Consider the following 21,149-nt stretch of genomic DNA (forward strand, 5'->3'; position numbering starts at 1 on the left):
ACACCCCTCAAGGAACGTAACAAGGGGTACAGTGAGCTTTAACACCCCACAGGTTTTTGGCGACTTTGCGTTGAAGTTGGATGTGAAAATGAAAATTTTTTTTTTTTTTTACCAAAATGCTGATGTTACCCCAAATTTTTTATTTTTACAAGGGGTAATAGGTGAAAATGTCCCCCAAAATTTGTAATCCCATTTCTCTTGAGTAAGGAAATATCTCATATGTGGATGTAAAGTGCTCTGTGGGTGCACTAGAGCAGTGTTTTTCAACCACTGTGCCTCAGCACACTAGTGTGCCGTGACATAGTGTAAGGTGTGCCGTGGGAAAAACACCCGCCGGATGCCTCTGTATTAAGTCCCTGCGGCCCCGCGTTTACTTTAAAAACACGGGGACCGCCTGGAGGTAGAGCACGCAGGGACGTCACTGACGTCCCATGCATTCGCCCATAGAAACAATCGCGGAGGACCGGAGCAGCGAAGAGGACGCGCGTTGTCAACTTGGTAAGTGTTACCAGCGGAGCGTCTCCTTCTGTGTTCCGAGCACCGCTCCTCCGGTCCCGGGACCTACTGCTATAGCCGGACCGGAGTAGCGGGGTGGGGGCAGTACACAGGCATACAGCCTTCAGTAATACACTATATGGCTGAAGGCTGTATGTCTGTGGGGGAACTATACTGCACCTAATGTGGGGGGACTATACTGGACCTAATGTGGGGGGACTATACTGGACCTAATGTGGGGGGACTATACTGGACCTAATGTGGGGGACTATACTGCACCTAATGTGGGGGACTATACTGCACCTAATGTGGGGGGAACTATACTGCACCTAATGTGGGGGACTGTGAAAGCTGTGCAAACCGTGTTCAGCTCCACCTCCTACGTCCTACTGCGCACGGACTGGTACGGACTGTACCCTGGTACTGGCAATGGCAAGGTAAAGAATAGTTGTCCAGTGCATGTTCCCGTTTAAAATCCAAATCTTTATTCAAGCATATACACCGGGTACGAAAGGCAAGGTAGACACAGGTGACGCGTTTCAGCACGTCAAAGGGCCTTAGTCAAGTAATGTGGGGGACTAAACTGCATCTAATGTGGGGGGACTATACTGGACCTAATGTGGGGGGACTATACTGGGACTAATGTGGGGGAACTATACTGGACCTAATGTGGGGGACTATACTGGACCTAATGTGGGGGACTATACTGGACCTAATGTGGGGGAACTACAACCTAATGTTGGGGAACTACAACCTAATGTGGGGGTAACTATACTGCCAACCTAATGTGGGGGGAAAATAAGATATATGCAAGATAAGATATATGCAGTGTGCATAGGAATTTGTTTATTACTTTATTTGTATTTGTATATTACTTTATAAATAGTCAATATAGGCCAGTGTTTCCCAACCAGTGTGCCTCCAGCTGTTGCAAAACTACAATTCCCAGCATGCCCGGACAGCCAAAGGCTGTCCGGGCACGCTGGGAGTTGTAGTTTTGCAACAGCTGGAGGCACACTGGTTGGGAAATACTGATATAGGCACAGAGTTACATTTTTTTTACATTTTCTAATGGTGGTGTGCCTCGTGATTTTTTTTTTTTCATGAAAAAAGTGTGCCTTTGTACAAAAAAAGGTTGAAAAACACTGCACTAGAGGGCTCAGAAGGTAAGGAGCGACAAAAAAATGTTGGAGAGAATATTTGGTTGGAATAGAAGTCTGGGGCCTTGTGCGTTTACAAAGCCCCCATGGTGCCAGAACAGTGAATCCCCCATTTCGGAAACTACACCCCTCACGGAACATAACAAGGGGTATAGTGAGAATTTACACCCCACTGGCGTTTGACAGATCTTTGTAACCGTGGGCTGTGCAAATAAAAAATTAAATTTTTCATTTTCACGGACCACTGTTCCAAAAATCAGTCAGTCACCTGTGGGGCGTTACGGCTCACTATACCCCTTATTACATTCCCTGAGGGGTGTAGTTTCCAAAATGGGGTCATATGTGGGTATTTATTTTTTTGCGTTTATGTCAGAACTGGCAGTAACCAGCAGCCACCCCTGTGCAAATCACCAGTTTAGGCCTCAAATGTACATGGTGCGCTCTCACTCCTGAGCCTTGTTGTGAACCACGCAAAGCATTTTACGTCCACATATGGGGTATTTCCGAACTCAGGAGAAATTGCATTACAAATTTTGGGGGTCTTTTTTTCCTTTTACCCATTATGAAAAAGAAAAGTATGGGGCAACACCAACATGTTAGTGTAAAAAATTACATTTTTTTACGCTAACATGCTGGTGTAGACCCCAACTTTACCTTTTCATAAAGGGTAAAAGGAGAAAAAGCCACAAAAACTGTGTGAGCCCTAAACTGTTGCCTTGAAATACGACAGGGCTCGGAGTGAGAGAGCGCCATGCGCTTTTGAGGCCTAAATTAGGGATTTTCATAGGGGTGTACCCAGATGCGAGCGTTACACTTGCCTCCTCCACCAAAAATACTGTACGTCAGAGTTCCCAAACAGGGTGCCTCAAGCTGCTGCAAAACTCCCAAAATGCCTGGACAGTCAATGGCTGTAGGCTCCGTTTTGGAAAAACTGACGTTCAAGACGTTTTAAATTTTTATTGGGGGGGGAAGACAGTGTAAGGGTGAAGTGTATATGTAGTGTTTTACCCTTTATTCAGGGTTAGCGTAGTGTTTTTAGGGTACATTCACACGGGCGGGGGTTTACACTGAGTTTCCCGCTGCTGCAGAAAATTTGCCGCATCTCAAGCTTGAAGATGGGAACTTGCTGTAAACCCCTGACAGACAGTGTATGCTGGGAGTTGTAGTTATGCAACAGCTAGGAGCACACTGGTTGGGATAGGGAAACACCGAGTTAGGTAACAGACTACCGCAGTGTTTCCGCACCACTGTCTGTTTCCTAACTCAGTGTTTCCCAACCCATGTGCCTCCAGCTGTTTCAAAACTACAACACCCTGCATGCCTGATCTGTCAGTGCATGCTGGGAGTTATAGTTTTGCAACAGCAGGAGGCACATGGGTTGAGAAACACTGAGTTAGGAAACAGACAATCTTTCCCAACCAGTGTGCCTCCAGTTGCTGCAAAACTACAACTTCCAGAGGAATGCTACCCCCCCCCCTCAGAGAAATGCAGAAAGACTCATCACAGTAATACATAGATCAAAAGGTATTTTACATATTAACACATGCATATTATTATGAATACAGGTCTTAGGGCACATTACTACACAGACAAGCATTTTTTTTTTTTTTACTAATGACAGTAACGCTTCAAAACCAGAGCATTCTGTGCACCCCAGGCCTGTCCCCTTACCATCATACAAAGACCTCATATACTCCCAGTCCTATGCAACAGCACACTGCATCAATGTTCCCCTGTATCTCCCAATTGCATATATCCACCTAAACTCGCACATTTCTCTATCCTATGTGTTTACTCATGTGACACCACTGTTGTCTCTTCCCTTCAGCATGTCTGAATAAACCCCCATACCTCCCAGTCTTGTGAGTATCTCATAACAATTCCACGACACTGTTTGTTGTATTCTTCAATCCCCATCTTAGCGACATCCTCTGGACCTTTTATTCCCAGTGTCTTGTCAATCTCATATTCCTGCATAAAATAAGACAAGTAAATAGACATATCAGAGAAATGCAGAGAAATAAATCGACATATCCGTCATAAATTTAAACTATGTCCCTTTAAATAATGCCATAATGTACTGATCAGCCTAAAAATGTGACCACCAGGCTGTGTATATAGAAAACTAAACATTCTGAATACTCATCATAGTTACATTGGCACAGAAAGAATCACTGTCATTACATAAGGCAGAATGAAAACCACAAAGTACAAGGCGGCCAATATATAATTTGTTTTACACAGTTCTTGGTAGTAAAAAGCTAATTTTTGCACAGTGGATCAAAAAGTGTCTTAAATGGGTACTCCGGCGCTTAGACATCTTATCCCCTATCGAAAAGGATAGGGGATAAGATGCCTGATCGCGGTGGTCTCGCCGCTGGGAAACCCGTGATCTTGCAGGACGCACCCCATTTAAAATCAGTGTTCGCTCCGGGTCTGATTACTGTCGATCACAGGGCCGGAGCCCCCCTCAATACAATCTTATGGGAGGGGGCGTGACAGCTGAGGGGGGCGGGCTTTGACGTCACAACGCTCCGGCCCTGTGATCAACAGTAATCAAACTCCGGGGACTGATTACAAACGGGGTGCCGCGTGCAAGATCACGGAGGTCCCCAGCGGCGGGACCCCCGCGAACAGGCATCTTCTCCCCTATCCTTTGGATAGGGGATAAGATGTCTAAGAGCCGGAGTAATCCTTTAAATAAGTCTAGAGAAAACAACTAGAATGTGTCACATGGTTAGCTTTTTGCTGTGGTCAGGGATTTATCAACTGAGACTGTTGAAACATTTTTGCACAACCTCACACCAGCCCGGACCACACTTGTCTACATCTTAGCTACTTTGCTATTTATGAAGAACGTGCACCTCTTTGATAAATGTTGTGGTAGAACACACAACCTACGCCCAGGCAAACAGGGGTAAAAAGAACTTGATTTACACAGACAATGATAAATTCCTCCCAAGATCTCCAGCTATAGAAAAGTCCCAGTTACCCTGCAGCAAGGTATTTCATATTATACCTTCCCTGCCCTGACGCAAAATATCTCATAGCATTACTACAGATAATAATTTCAGCCACACAGATTGAAAGGTACTGATGATGAAACTCACCACTGGTAATCCATGACAGTCCCAGCCGAACCTTCTCTCTACATAAAAACCACTCTGGTGAGCAAATCTGGTCACAATGTCCTTTATGGTGCCAGCAAGGATGTGTCCATAGTGTGGAAGGCCTGTTGCAAAGGGAGGTCCATCATAGAAAGTGTACCTACATGTAAGACACAGCAACAGTATGGTGTCATCTTCCAATATAAAAAGCCTTTCCCCACTTCCACATAAACTGCCATCAGGCTCTGACCGCAGGAACCACTCGTCCATCATCTTAGTATGGGACCTGCTGTCAGGATCACTTCTAGTGAGAAGAAAAGTCCCTGTGTCAAATCGTCAAAAAAAGAGCTAATCTTTACATTATGCTGTGAGATATAATGAGGGATAAAAACCCCATGCAAAATATCTCACACATTTCTCTTATACTGTGCTATGTATAGTCAGTAATAGTCTTCAGATCAGTCTCCAGTTTAACACAAACACAACCCTATCATTTCAGAAAACAGAAGTAAATGTCTCCCAAGGGGAGAGAGAGAAAGCAAAGGTGATCTCTGGGCTATGCTCTAAGGCTATGTTCACACTACGGAATGTCCACACGGAGAATCTCCATGCGGACAGAATGCACAGTCTGATAGATGGCTATGTATTCCATGTAAAAATTCAGCGGGACTCTGCTGCAGCGGAATCTCCATGCCGGAGATTCAGCACAGAAATTACGACCTGTGAACATGGCCTAAGAGGTTGTACAAAAACATACTGATAGTTTAAAAGGAACCTGTCAGCTGATTTGGGGACACTGAACCAATAGCACAGCTTTATAGAGCCGGTGTTTACAGTTTTAAAACTGCTTGTATAAAGCCCCTGGGGACAGTCATTAAAGGAAATCTGCAGCAAAAAATACTAATCCCCTAGCCACAGGATAGGGGATAAGTGTCTGATCACGGGGGGGGTCCGAACGTCGGGACCCCCCCTCCCCCCGCAATCTCCTGCATGGGGCCCTGGCATTGCTGCAGCTCTCCCGTGCAGGAGGCGTGTTGGCCGCCGCATGACATTGCAGCCAACATGCCCCCTCCATGTATCTCTATGGGAGAGGCGGGAATGCAGCGTTCGTGCCTTCCCACTGCTCTCATAGAGCTGTATGGAGGGGGCATCTGTTGAGCTCAGTGAGCACAATGCCGGGTCCCGTTCGGGAGATTACGGGATGTCCTTTAATTGACAATTCAGACAACCTCTGCATTGCAGAGGGAAATGTTTATAGTATGTGCCCCCACCCACAGGTGAGAAAGTTTAAAGCCAAAATATTATGTATAATACATACTCCCTGCTTCATATGCACAATTAATCAGGGTAAGGCTGCATTCACACAACGTTTTGTACATACGGGTGCCAGATCCGGCGGGGGGAGGGGCAAACCGGGCGCTCCTGTACCCCAGTCGAATCAGCCTGTTACTTCATTTACTTTAATGATCCGACCGGAGTCAAACGGTGACTCCGGTCGGCTCAGTTTTGACCCGTATGCGGTTTTGGACCGGACCTAAAACCGTAGTATACTACGGTTTTAGGTCCGGTCCAAAACCGCATACGGTTTTGTCCTTCCAGTACTTATTAGCAGCAATGTGCTACAGAGGAAATTGTTTTCTTTTTGAATTTCTTTTTTTGTCTTGTCAACAGTGTTCTCTGCTGACACCTGATGCCCATATCAGGAACTGTCTAGAGCAGCATAGGCTTGCTAAGGGGATTTTCTCCCGCTCTGGACAATTCCTGATACGGGCATCAGGTGTCAGCAGAGTGTGGACAAGACAAAAAAGAAATTAAAAAATAAAATACATTTTCTCTGTAGCATACAGCTGCTAATAAGTACTGAAAGGATTAAGATTTTTTTTTAAATAGAAGTAATTTACAAATCTGTTTAACTTTCTGGCACCAGTTCATTAAAAAAAAAAAGTTTTCCACCGGAGTACCCTTTTAAATCAATCTCTGCAGTTCACTGGTTACTATAACTGCGCAAAATTTATCAAGCCCCGTGCACCTTTTTGGTAAATTTTGTGCAAACAATACATCAAGCTAACAGGGGTAAAACCTTTACTACCTTACACCAACAATGATAAATGTCCCCAATGAATATAAAATAAATGGAGGAAGTTGGGGCTTAGAAAGCAGCTGTGGGCTCATTGTAAGGGCAGCTGCAACAACTCAATGGAAGTAGGTGGTGAACACAGCTGCAAGGAGTGGTAAGAATGAACACAATCTGGCAGATCAACATATTTACAAAAATACATTGAATAACATTGAGGCAGATTTATTAACCCCTTGAGAACAGAACCAATTATCGAATTTTCCGGCGTATAAGACGACTGGGCGTATAAGAAGACCCCCAACTTTTACAGTTAAAATATAGAGCTTGGGATATACTCGCTATATAAGACTGACCTTCTACCGCGATGTAAGGTACCTTACCAATGATTGGCTGGTTGTTGTATACAAAGCCTGCTTGGATTGGTCAGCTCTCCCTGTCTGCCCCGCCCTCCCTGTCTCCAAGACTATCAGAGCGGTACATGCCTCTTTCAACCGTCTGGCCCGCCCTTATATCCTATTACCGTATCTCCTTCTCTGCCTCTCAGATCTCAAACACCCTTGTATCCCATTAACGTATCTCCTTCTCCGCCTCTGAGCTCACAAATGCACACCAGCGCCGCTGTCAGATTTTGCACCTGTGCCACCTCTCAGATCTTGCACATTCATGCCTGCGCTGCCTCAGATCTCGCACATGGGCACCACTTCACTGCAGTCCTCAGGAGCGAGATCTGAGAGGCAGAGAAAGAGGCACGGTAATAGGATACATACAAGGGTGGGCCGGATGGTTGAAAGATGCGTGATTTTCTGGGCACAGTGCCGCTCTCTCTTTATCCATACCCCGGGCGTCCCCGTCGACTGCAGCACCCGCCCTATAAGACGACCACCGACTTTCGAGAACATTTTTCTTGGTTAAATAGTAGTCTTATACGCCAGAAAATACAGTATATTTTTGCATTTTTGTTTTTTATTCCTAGCTTACCAAGAGCCATGAAGGCTTGTTTTTTGCACGACCAATTGTACTTTGTAATGAAATCACAAATTTTCCCCAAAAAAAAATGTACGGCAAACCCCCAAAACATATGTGTGTGGGAAAATGAAAAAGAAAATTACAATTTTGCAAAGTTTGGAAGGGTTTTGTTTTCATGCTGTACGCTTTACGGTAAAAAAAATGACGTTTTCTTTATTCTGTGGGTCAATACGATTTAATCGGTTGCCGTCTAAGGACGAGCCTGCTGAAATGGCAAACCGTGTATGGCGCAGGCTCCTGACCAACTGACCTCCAGCTGATTCCTGTAGCTTGGGGCCGCCGTTAATAGCGGACATGCAGCGCTCACCACAGCCGGCTATTAACCCTTTAGATTGCCGCTGTCTAAGCTGACCGCGGTGTCTAGAGGGACCTTTAACCCCTTAAGGACCAGGCGTTTTTCGCACTTTTGTTTTTTTCCTCCTTACATTTAAAAAATGATAACTCTTTCAATTTTGCACCTAAAAATCTGTATTATGGCGTATTTTTTGCGCAACCAATTCTACTTTGTAATGAAATCAGTCATTGTACCCAAAAATCTACGGCGAAACAGAAAAAAAAATCATTGTGTGACAAAATTGAAAAAAAAATGCCATTTTGTAACTTTTGGGGGCTTCCGTTTCTACGTAGTACATTTTTCGTTAAAAATGACACCTTTTCTTTATTCTCTATGTCCATATGGTTAAAATGATACCCTACTTGTATAGGTTTGATTTTGTATTACTACTGAAAAAAAAACAACAAACATATTTGTAAACACTTTTTAGGATAAAATAGGAAAAAAGGGTGATTTAAAGAGTACCTGTCATTAAACCATATTTTCTAATGTAACTCAGATTATATTCCCTAACACCCCTCTTGCCCTAAAAAAAATTTCCACACGTTAAAAAGCTGTGTATCATACATTTCCCCTTACTCACATTGTGTGAGCTCTCGGCAGGAGAAAGTGGGCGTTCTAAAGCAGGAGTGACATCACTTAAGCCCGCGAGAGCTGTGCCTCACCATGCTCCACATGCACTTCCTGAGTTTGGTCTCCTGCCAGGCCAGAAGGAGACCAAACTAACTGTTTGACATGCGGCAGGAAATAGAACAGAGTCACCTAGTGGCCGTTTTTTCAATCACATTAAAAACATATAAAGGTTGAGAATTTTTACAGCAAGTAAATAGCAAAGTATCTTCTAATTACACAAGGAACAATATATTAAAAGTTTAGTCTGGTGACAGGTACTCTTTAAAGGACAAGTCTCATGATCAAAAACGTATCCCCTATCCAAAGAAGCACCTGTGCGCTAGCACAGGAGCGCATCACACCGCACGTCGAAGCGGTGGCCGCCACGCCCCCTCCATATAGCTTTATGGGAGAGCCGAAGATTGCCGAACGGCTCTCCCATAGAACTATATGGAGGAGGCGTGGCGGCCTCCGCTTCAGGCAGGGGTCGTGACACGCTCCTGTGCTAGCGCACCGGGGCTCCAAGCAGGAGATCACGGGGGCCCCTGCAATCTAAAACTTAAACCTTATCCTTTGGATAGGGGATAAGTTTTTGATCATGAGACTTGTCTTTTAAATCTTTATTGGGGGGAGGGGCTTATTCACATTTCTTAAAAAAAAAAAAAAAATTTTATACTTTTTTATTTATAGCAATCATTAGATTGCTAACACTGTTTAGTATTATGCATAGGCATAGTACTGACCAGTATTATGGGTGATCTACTCCTCTGGTCTGCTAGAAGGCAAACCAGAGAAGAAGAGCAAGTGAGAGCTGCCGGAGGCAGGTAAAGAGACCTCCGTCCGTCATCTTGGCTGATTTGAACCCAGCGGTCGATCAGATCATTCATCGAAACCACCACATTGCGGCAGATACTGTGTTTAATATTAATCATGCCATTTGAGGGGTTAATGGCAGAAATCACCGTGATCAGTATCTATCTTTAGTCAGTCAAACATAGGTGATATGTTCCCTTTGAAGGAGGCTTTCCACGCTTTACACTACACAGTGAAGAGGCCCAGAAGTCGGGCACCATTAATTGTGTAGTGGTGGTACTGCAGCTCAGCTCCCATTCACTTTAATAGGAGCCAAGCTGCAGTAACTCTGCACACCACTACAAAATAAATGACCCATGTCTCCTAGCCCTGCTCTACCATTATGAGCACTGCACAGAAGGATACAGATTAGGAGAAAAGCGTCTGACTAAATACCACCTGACTGGGTGATCATGTCACTCCTGTGTGACTGCTGCAGAACCATCCTGTGGGAAATCATAGAAGAGCACTCCATGTAGGAATCTGTCACTGCAATCGGGCTATGGCAGCTAAAAAAAAAAAACACTCAGCTGCCATGCAAAAATTACAGTGTTAATATAGGCCCTTTATATAACTGCAGCACTGAACAAGACTCAGGCTCCAGTAACCACAGGGCCAATCCAAGAGACTCTGCAAAGATACATCATCCTCATACAGTGAATAGAGCCGTAAGCATGTCCCCTTTACAGGTACTTTATACATGCAAAGCGCCTGTATAGAAACTAAAGAAACCATAGCATACATGAGGGTCCATATAGGAGATCTAGGCAGTGTACAGGGTGGGCCATTTATATGGATAGACCTTAATAATATGGGAATGGTTGGTGATATTAACTTCCTGTTTGTGGCACATTAGTATATGTGAGGGGGGAAACTTTTCAAGATGGGTGGTGACCACAGCGGCCATTTTGAAGTCAGCCATTTTGAATTCAACTTTTGTTTTTTCAATAGGAAGAGGGTCATGTGACAAATCAAACTTATTGGGAATTTCACAAGAAAAACAATGGTGGGCTTGGTTTTAACATTACTTTATTCTTTCATGAGTTACAGTGATCCCTCAACTTACAATGACCTCAACATACAATTGTTTCAACATACAATGGTCTTTTTTGGACCATTGTAACTTGAAACCAGACTCAACATACAATGCAGTGCAGATCTGTGATACCTGTCACAACTGGAGGAACTGACCAATCAGAATTGGCATTTTACTGGTAAATCACCTCTATTACTGAAGTGTATGCACTGACTGGCTGTCTGGTAGCGCCCCCTACAGTACAGGAAGGAACTACAAGTTCCGTACTACTCCTTACCTGTGCCAGGGTTAGCTGCTCCTTTGGACACCAAGTAAGGGCGGCTCCATTTGGGACACTGTGTGTACTGTATAGGACCCTGAAGAAGCTCCTGTCCTCTACATAAACCATTGTTTCCCAACCAGGGTGCCTCCAACTGTTGCAAAACTACAACTTCCAGCATGCCCGGACAGCCAACGGCTGTCCGGGCATGCTGGGAGTTGTAGTTTTGCAACAGCTGGAGGCACCCTGGTTGGGAAACACTGACAAGACAGTGATTTACAGCTTCCAGCAGCTATTTCTTACTTTTATATGTAAGGATTTGCTTCATCTGTATTAGTTATCTACTTATTTTTCTTTAATCCCCACTTTTTCCTATTTTTGGATGACATTTTGGAGGCTTCAGAACCAATTACCAGGTTTCCATAGAGTTATGGTCTCAACATACAATGGTTTCAACATACAATGGTCGTCCTGGAACCGATTAATATTGTAACTTGAGGGACCACTGTATTTACAAGTTTCTGACCACTTATAAAATGTGTTGAATGTGCTGCCCATTGTGTTGGATTGTCAATGCAACCCTCTTCTCCCACTCTTCACACACTGATAGCAACACCGCAGGAGAAATGCTAGCACAGGCTTCCAGTATCCGTAGTTTCAGGTGCTGCACATCTCGTATCTTCACAGCATAGACAATTGCCTTCAGATGACCCCAAAGATAAAAGTCTAAGGGGGTCAGATTGGGAGACCTTGGGGGCCATTCAACTGGCCCACGATGACCAATCCACTTTCCAGGAAACTGTTCATCTAGGAATGCTCGGACCTGACACCCATAATGTGGTGGTGCACCATCTCGCTGGAAAAACTCAGGGAACGTGCCAGCGTCAGTGCATAAAGAGGGAAACACATCATCATGTAGCAATTTCGCATATCCAGTGGCCTTGAGGTTTCCATTGATGAAGAATGGCCCCAACTATCTTTGTACCCCATATACCACACCATACCATCAATTTTTGTGTTCCAACAGTCTTGGAGGGATCTATCCAATGTGGGTTAGTGTCAGACCAATAGCGGTGGTTTAGTTTGTTAACTTCACCATTCACATAAAAGTTTGCCTCATCACTGAACAAAATCTTCTGCGTAAACTGAGGGTCCTGTTCCAATTTTTGTTTTGCCCATTCTGCAGCACCTGAAACTACGGATACTGGAAGCCTGTGCTAGCATTTCTCCTGCGGTGTTTCTATCAGTGTGTGAAGAGTGGGAGAAGAGGGTTGCATTGACAATCCAACACAATGGGCAGCACATTGAACACATTTTATAAGTGGTCAGAAACATGTAAATAACTCATGAAAGAATAAAGTTATGTTAAAACCAAGCACATCATTGTTTTTCACGTGTCATGTGTCACATGACCCTCTTCCTATTGAAAAAACAAAAGTTGGATTCAAAATGGCCGACTTCAAAATGGCCGCCATGGTCACCACCCATCTTGAAATGTTTCCCCCCCTCACATATACTAATGTGCCACAAACAGGAAGTTAATATCACCAACCATTCCCATTTTATTAAGGTGTATCCATATAAATGGCCCACCCTGTACATTATCCTGAGGATAAGAAGTAGGAACCCCACTTTTTTAGTCTACAGTTTTTGCTGTAACAAAAAAAACATCCAAACATACAGTCAAAAAAGTTGCAAAAAAGGGCTAAATGCAAAAAGCAGGGTAAAAAAAAATGCTGAATTTTTCAGACTTTTTGCCAGTAAAAATGAACTTTTTTGAAGCTGAAAATGCGCCTCAGAAAAGGGTTTGTGAAAAAAGCCACAGTCTGGCTAAGCTTTGAGACCAGAACAGAGGTTAGTCTTTCAGAAAGACAATGCCACGCCGCCTCCACAGACTTGCATTGAGGGGCGTGGTGTGACATCATGAGGAGCGTGGCTATGAATGACTTCACGACCCCCACAGCCCACACCCAGCGTTTGGAACTTAATTTAGTTCCGGATGCTGGGGCAGTGGAGTAGCCCTTTAATGGGGTTGTTACAACTTACAAAGGGACCCCCTTGATCTTCAGAACAGTGACCCGAGATGCCCGTCAAAAATCAAGTTGAGGGACGCGTGTGCACATTGCAACTCAATTAATTCTCTGGCAGCTGCCAGAGATAGCCAAGTACAGCATTTGGCTACCTTGTATTTCTTACCTGGGCTTATTCTTTGATTGCTTGAGACATTCTTGAAAACAGTCCAAGGACTTCCAGAGCTGCAAGATCTTCTCCTCCTCTGCAGGGAAGTTTATAGTCTCTGGCACCTGCTCAGCCATTATGGGCACTGTACAAAAAGATGCAGATTAGTGGAAAAGAGTCAATCTACTTACCATCTGACTGGGTAATCATACCACGTAGTGTGACTGCTGCAGGAGCACACTGTGTGAGATCAACAGAGCACCCCCTGTAGGAATCTGTCACTGAAATCGGGCTATGGCAGCTAAAAAACACACTCAGCTGCCATGCAAAAATTACAGTGTTAATATAGGCCCTTTATATAACTGCAGCACTGAACAAGAATCAGGCTCCAGTAACCACAGGGCCCATATAAGAGACTCATCCTCATACAGTGAATAGAGCTGTAAGCATGTCCTTAGTTTCCACAAGTACTTTATACATGCTAAGCACCTATAAAGGAGGTAAAGAAACCATAGCATACACATGAGGGTCCATTTTGGAGATCTACGCACACATGAGGGACAGGATAGAATGTGGAAGCTCAATACATTACACAAAAGGCAGTATAAGAGGTAAAAGCCTAATGTATTACACGGAAGGTGCTTACATTACACAAGGTGAGGTACAGGATGTAGAAACTGCAGACATTTGACACGTGAAGGTATAGGCTCTTTACATTTCACATGAGGGGATGTATACAACATGAAAGTGCAGTATAGTAGGTAAATGTTGTGTACATTCAGTATAAGGAGCAGTACAGGAGACTAGACTACATACATGACACAAAGGGTGGTAATTGGCAATGGAGGGTGGTATAAGAGGTAATACTTGTGCACATTACAAAGGGCTGTATAAACTACACATTAGGGGAGGTACAGGCTGTATACATTACACATGAGGAGTGGTATAGGATATACTGTCTGTATACATTACACATGACGAGTGGCATAGGATATACTGGCTGTATACATTACACATGAGGAGTGGTATAGGATATACTGGCTGTATACATTACACATGAGGAGTGGTATAGGATATACTGGCTGTATACATTACACATGAGGGGTGGTATAGGCCTTATACATTACACATGAGGGGAGATATACGATATATTGGCTGTATACATTACACATGAGTGGAGGTATAGGATATACTGACTGTATACATTACACATGAGGGGAGGTATAGGATATACTGGCTGTATACATTAAACATGAGGGGTGGTATAGGATATACTGGCTGTATACATTACACATGAGGAGTGGTATAGGATATACTGGCTGTATACATTACACATGAGGGGTGGTATAGGCCTTATACATTACACATGAGGGGAGATATACGATATATTGGCTGTATACATTACACATGAGTGGAGGTATAGGATATACTGACTGTATACATTACACATGAGGGGAGGTATAGGATATACTGGCTGTATACATTAAACATGAGGGGTGGTATAGGATATACTGGCTGTATACATTACACATGAGGGGTGGTATAGGAACATTACACATGAGTGGAGGTATAGGATATACTGACTGTATACATTACACATGAGGGGAGGTATAGGATATACTGGCTGTATACATTAAACATGAGGGGTGGTATAGGATATACTGGCTGTATACATTACACATGAGGGGTGGTATAGGCCTTATACATTACACATGAGGGGAGATATACGATATATTGGCTGTATACATTACACATGAGTGGAGGTATAGGATATACTGACTGTATACATTACACATGAGGGGAGGTATAGGATATACTGGCTGTATACATTAAACATGAGGGGTGGTATAGGATATACTGGCTGTATGCATTACACATGAGGGGTGGTATAGGAACATTATACATGAGGGGAGGTATAGGATATACTGACTGTATACATTACACATGAGGGGTGGTATAGGATATACTGGCTGTATACATTACACATGAGGAGTGGTATAGGATATACTGGCTGTATACATTACACATGAGGGGTGGTATAGGCCTTATACATTACACATGAGGGGAGATATACGATATATTGGCTGTATACATTACACATGAGTGGAGGTATAGGATATACTGACTGTATACATTACACATGAGTGGAGGTATAGGATATACTGACTATACATTACACATGAGGGGAGGTATAGGGTATACTGACTGTATACATTACACATGAGGGGTGGTATAGGATATACTGACTGTATACATTACACATGAGGAGTGGTATAGGCCTTATACATTACACATGAGTGGAGGTATAGGATATACTGACTGTATACATTACACATGAGGGGGGGGTATAGGATATACTGACTGTATACATTACACATGAGGGGTGGTATAGGATATAATGACTGTATACATTACACATGAGGGGTGGTATAGGCCTTATACATTACACATGAGGGGAGGTATAGGATATACTGACTATACATTACACATGAGGGGTGGTATAGGATATACTGACAGTATACATTACACATGAGGGGATATATAGGATATACTGACTGTATACATAACACATGAGGGGGGTATAGGATATACTGACTATACATTACACATGAGGGGTGGTATACGATATACTGACTGTATACATTACACATGAGGGGTGGTATAGGATATACTGACTATACATTACACATGAGGGGTGGTATACGATATACTGACTGTATACATTGCACATGAGGGGAGGTATAGGATATACTGACTGTATACATTACACATGAGGGGAGGTATAGGATATACTGACTGTATACATTACACATGAGGGGAGATATAGGATATACTGGCTGTATACATTACACATGAGGGGAGGTATAGGATATACTGACTGTATACATTACACATGAGGGGAGGTATAGGATATACTGACTGTATACATTACACATGAGGGAAGGTATAGGATATACTGACTGTATACATTACACATGAGGGGAGGTATAGGATATACTGACTATACATTACATATGAGGGATGGAATAGGATATACTGATTGTACACATTACACATGAGGGGAGGTATAGGCCTTATACATTACACATGAGGAGTGGTATAGGATATACTGACTGTATACATTACACATGAGGGGTGGTAAAGGATATACTGACTATACATTACACATGAGGGGTGGTATAGGATATACTGACTGTATACATTACACATGAGGGGAGGTATAGAATATACTGACTGTATACATTACACATGAGGGGAGGTATAGGATATACTGACTGTATACATTACACATGAGGGGAGATATACGATATATTGGCTGTATACATTACACATGAGGGGTGGTATAGGATATACTGACTGTATACATTACACATGAGGAGTGGTATATGCCTTATACATTACACATGAGGTGTAGCATGGGAGATTCTGGCTATATACATTACACATAAGGGGCCGTATAGGAAATAAATGACATAAAGGGTGGTATAGAAGGTACTGGGTATATACATTACACAAGATGTGTTCTATGCTGTGTACATTACACATAAGAGGGGTTATATGCTGTGTACATTACATTACACATAAGAGGGGTTATATGCTGTGTACATTACATTACACATAAGAGGGGTTATATGCTGTGTACATTACATTACACATAAGAGGGGTTATATGCTGTGTACATTACACATAAGAGGGGTTATATGCTGTGTACATTACACATAATAGGGGTTACATGCTGTGTACATTACATAACACATAATAGGGGTTACATGCTGTGTACATTACACATAATAGGGGTTACATGCTGTGTGCATTACACATAATAGGGGTTACATGCTGTGTACATTACACATAAGAGGGGTTATATGCTGTGTACATTACACATAAGAGAGGTTATATGCTGTGTACATTACATTACACATAAGAGAGGTTATATGCTGTGTACATTACACATAAGAGGGGTTATATGCTGTGTACATTACACATAAGAGGGGTTATATGCTGTGTACATTACACATAAGAGGGGTTATATGCTGTGTACATTACACATACGAGGGGTTATATGCTGTGTACATTACACATAAGAGGGGTTATATGCTGTGTACATTACACATAAGAGAGGTTATATGCTGTGTACATTACATTACACATAAGAGAGGTTATATGCTGTGTACATTACACATAAGAGGGGTTATATGCTGTGTACATTACACATAAGAGGGGTTATATGCTGTGTACATTACACATAAGAGGGGTTATATGCTGTGTACATTACACATACGAGGGGTTATATGCTGTGTACATTACACATAAGAGGGGTTATATGCTGTGTACATTACACATAAGAGGGGTTATATGCTGTGTACATTACACATAAGAGGGGTTATATGCTGTGTACATTACACATAAGAGGGGTTACATGCTGTGTATATTACACATAAGAGGGGTTACATGCTGTGTACATTACACATAAGAGGTGTTATATGCTGTGTACATTACACATAAGAGAGGTTATATGGTGTGTACATTACACATAAGAGGGGTTACATGCTGTGTACATTACACATAAGAGGGGTTACATGCTGTGTACATTACACATAAGAGGGGTTATATGCTGTGTACATTACACATAAGAGAGGTTATATGCTGTGTACATTACACATAAGAGAGGTTATATGCTGTGTACATTACACATAAGAGGTGTTATATGCTGTGTACATTACACATAAGAGAGGTTATATGGTGTGTACATTACACATAATAGGGGTTACATGCTGTGTACATTACATTACACATAAGAGGGGTTATATGCTGTGTCCATTACACATAATAGGGGTTACATGCTGTGTACATTACACATAATAGGGGTTACATGCTGTGTACATTACACATAATAGGGGTTACATGCTGTGTACATTACACATAAGAGGGGTTATATGCTGTGTACATTACATTACACATAAGAGAGGTTATATGCTGTGTACATTACATTACACATAAGAGAGGTTATATGATGTGTACATTACACATAAGAGAGGTTATATGGTGTGTACATTACACATAAGAGGGGTTATATGCTGTGTACATTACATTACACATAAGAGAGGTTATATGCTGTGTACATTACACATAAGAGAGGTTATATGGTGTGTACATTACACATAAGAGGGGTTATATGCTGTGTACATTACACATAATAGGGGTTACATGCTGTGTACATTACATTACACATAAGGGGGGTTATATGCTGTGTCCATTACACATAATAGGGGTTACATGCTGTGTACATTACACATAATAGGGGTTACATGCTGTGTACATTACACATAAGAGGGGTTACATGCTGTGTACATTACACATAAGAGGGGTTATATGCTGTGTACATTACATTACACATAAGAGAGGTTATATGCTGTGTACATTACATTACACATAAGAGAGGTTATATGCTGTGTACATTACACATAAGAGGGGTTATATGCTGTGTACATTACACATAAGAGGGGTTATATGCTGTGTACATTACACATAAGAGGGGTTATATGCTGTGTACATTACACATAAGAGGGGTTATATGCTGTGTACATTATACATAAGAGGTGTTATATGCTGTGTATATTACACATAAGAGAGGTTATATGCTGTGTACATTACACATAAGAGGGGTTATATGCTGTGTACATTACACATAAGAGGGGTTATATGCTGTGTACATTACACATAAGAGGGGTTATATGCTGTGTACATTACACATACGAGGGGTTATATGCTGTGTACATTACACATAAGAGGGGTTATATGCTGTGTACATTACACATAAGAGGGGTTATATGCTGTGTACATTACACATAAGAGGGGTTACATGCTGTGTATATTACACATAAGAGGGGTTACATGCTGTGTACATTACACATAAGAGGGGTTATATGCTGTGTATATTACAGATAAGAGGGGTTATATGCTGTGTACATTACATTACACATAAGAGGGGTTATATGCTGTGTACATTACATTACACATAAGAGGGGTTATATGCTGTGTACATTACACATAAGAGGGGTTATATGCTGTGTACATTACACATACGAGGGGTTATATGCTGTGTACATTACACATAAGAGGGGTTATATGCTGTGTACATTACACATAAGAGGGGTTATATGCTGTGTACATTACACATAAGAGGGGTTACATGCTGTGTATATTACACATAAGAGGGGTTACATGCTGTGTACATTACACATAAGAGGGGTTATATGCTGTGTATATTACAGATAAGAGGGGTTATATGCTGTGTACATTACATTACACATAAGAGGGGTTATATGCTGTGTACATTACACATAAGAGGGGTTATATGCTGTGTACATTACACATAAGAGGGGTTATATGCTGTGTACATTACACATAATAGGGGTTACATGCTGTGTACATTACACATAAGAGGGGTTATATGCTGTGTACATTACATTACACATAAGAGGGGTTATATGCTGTGTACATTACACGTAAGAGGGGTTACATGCTGTGTACATTACACATAAGAGGGGGTTATATGCTGTGTACATTACACATAAGAGGGGTTATATGCTGTGTACATTACATTACACATAAGAGGGGTTATATGCTGTGTACATTACATTACACATAAGAGGGGTTATATGCTGTGTACATTACATTACACATAAGAGGGGTTATATGCTGTGTACATTACACGTAAGAGGGGTTACATGCTGTGTACATTACACATAAGAGGGGTTATATGCTGTGTACATTACATTACACATAAGAGGGGTTATATGCTGTGTACATTACACATAAGAGGGGTTATATGCTGCGTACATTACATTACACATAAGAGGGGTTATATGCTGTGTACATTACACATAAGAGGGGTTATATGCTGTGTACATTACATTACACATAAGAGGGGTTATATGCTGTGTACATTACACATAAGAGGGGTTATATGCTGCGTACATTACATTACACATAAGAGGGGTTATATGCTGTGTACATTACACATAAGAGGGGTTATATGCTGTGTACATTACACATAAGAGGCAGTATAGAAGACGGGTTGTGTACATTACACGTGACAGGCAGGATAGAAGACATACGCTGCGTACATTACACGCGAGGAGTAGTATTGGAGAAATAGGCTACGTACGATACACGAGGGGTAGATGCGTACACTCCTCTAGTACCTATATATACTGTACCTACCAGTCACTTTCGGCTGAGATGATGCAATGACAGAAAAGCATGAGCGGAACCGGAAGTGACGGAGCCGGTCGGTATCTGTCAAATCCGTTCACGTGATACCTTTGTATCATAGCAACCGCCAGATGATGTAACCAAGCCTTATAATCAGGAACCCATGGTAACGGCGTTCCTTCACATTTTCTAGAGGAGGAACGCCGTCCATGTTACAGGATTCCTGCAGGACCGATCTTTTTACCCTCCCTCTGCCTCCTTACCCAAAAGCCGGCTAGATGCAGGAGGTATAGGACCTGTGATGATGTCACCATCGAGTGACAAATAACATGTCGGGGGCGGGGCTCAGTTGTGCAGGGTAGAAGAGATCATGGCTGAAGGACCTGTGATGATGCTGTGGAGAAGGCGGGGCTATGCTGGAGTTGGGGGATCACATGTTTTCTATACAGCGCCTGCTGTGTATGTGGAGATTTCTGCCCCTCAGTGTCCCCCCCCCCCCTATTAATAAGGTGATTATATGAGGAGAGGGTTTGTTACAGTGTGTCACACCAGTACTAAGGTAATTACATAAGAAGGAGGTTTGTTACAATGTGGCCGTTAAACAACTCCATTCAAGTCAATGTTTTTTTTCGTTTCCCGTTATCACCCGTTATAGCCCGTCACTTGACTACACGTGACTACCGTGACTACCGGGCGTTAGTTGTCACAGGAGAAATAACGGGACATGTACTAATTCTTCGCCTGTCACAAGAAACGGGTAAATTAACAAACTTTATTTTTAACATTGAAGTCTAT

At 42.4% G+C, this 21,149-nt stretch overlaps 1 protein-coding gene and 2 non-coding genes across 4 annotated transcripts in view; all 3 read right to left on the bottom strand.

The window, feature by feature from the left end:
• The window catches only part of IARS1 (isoleucyl-tRNA synthetase 1), a 63,978-nt gene extending 43,171 nt beyond the window's left edge, over window positions 1-20,807 (bottom strand). The window contains exons 1-4 of one of the 2 annotated variants that reach the window (XM_056525291.1): window positions 20,618-20,807; window positions 13,155-13,281; window positions 4,766-4,922; window positions 3,507-3,626 (exon numbers count right to left, since the gene is read on the bottom strand). In XM_056525291.1, coding sequence (XP_056381266.1) covers window positions 3,507-3,626; window positions 4,766-4,922; window positions 13,155-13,273 — 396 coding nt within the window. In that variant the 5' untranslated portion in view covers window positions 13,274-13,281; window positions 20,618-20,807. Of the gene's footprint in view, window positions 1-3,506; window positions 3,627-4,765; window positions 4,923-13,154; window positions 13,282-20,363; window positions 20,516-20,617 lie in introns of those variants that run through there. The other variant, XM_056525290.1, reaches the window with a different exon arrangement.
• On the bottom strand, window positions 10,145-10,279 carry LOC130277845 (small nucleolar RNA SNORA84). The gene has a single exon (XR_008845607.1). It is a non-coding gene; the product is annotated as a small nucleolar RNA SNORA84 (small nucleolar RNA).
• On the bottom strand, window positions 13,410-13,540 carry LOC130277844 (small nucleolar RNA SNORA84). Its single transcript, XR_008845606.1, has one exon. It is a non-coding gene; the product is annotated as a small nucleolar RNA SNORA84 (small nucleolar RNA).
• Window positions 20,808-21,149: the final 342 nt, after the last annotated feature.

The sequence above is a fragment of the Hyla sarda genome, chromosome 6 (genome assembly GCF_029499605.1).
Source record: "Hyla sarda isolate aHylSar1 chromosome 6, aHylSar1.hap1, whole genome shotgun sequence".
NCBI lineage: Eukaryota > Metazoa > Chordata > Amphibia > Anura > Hylidae > Hyla > Hyla sarda.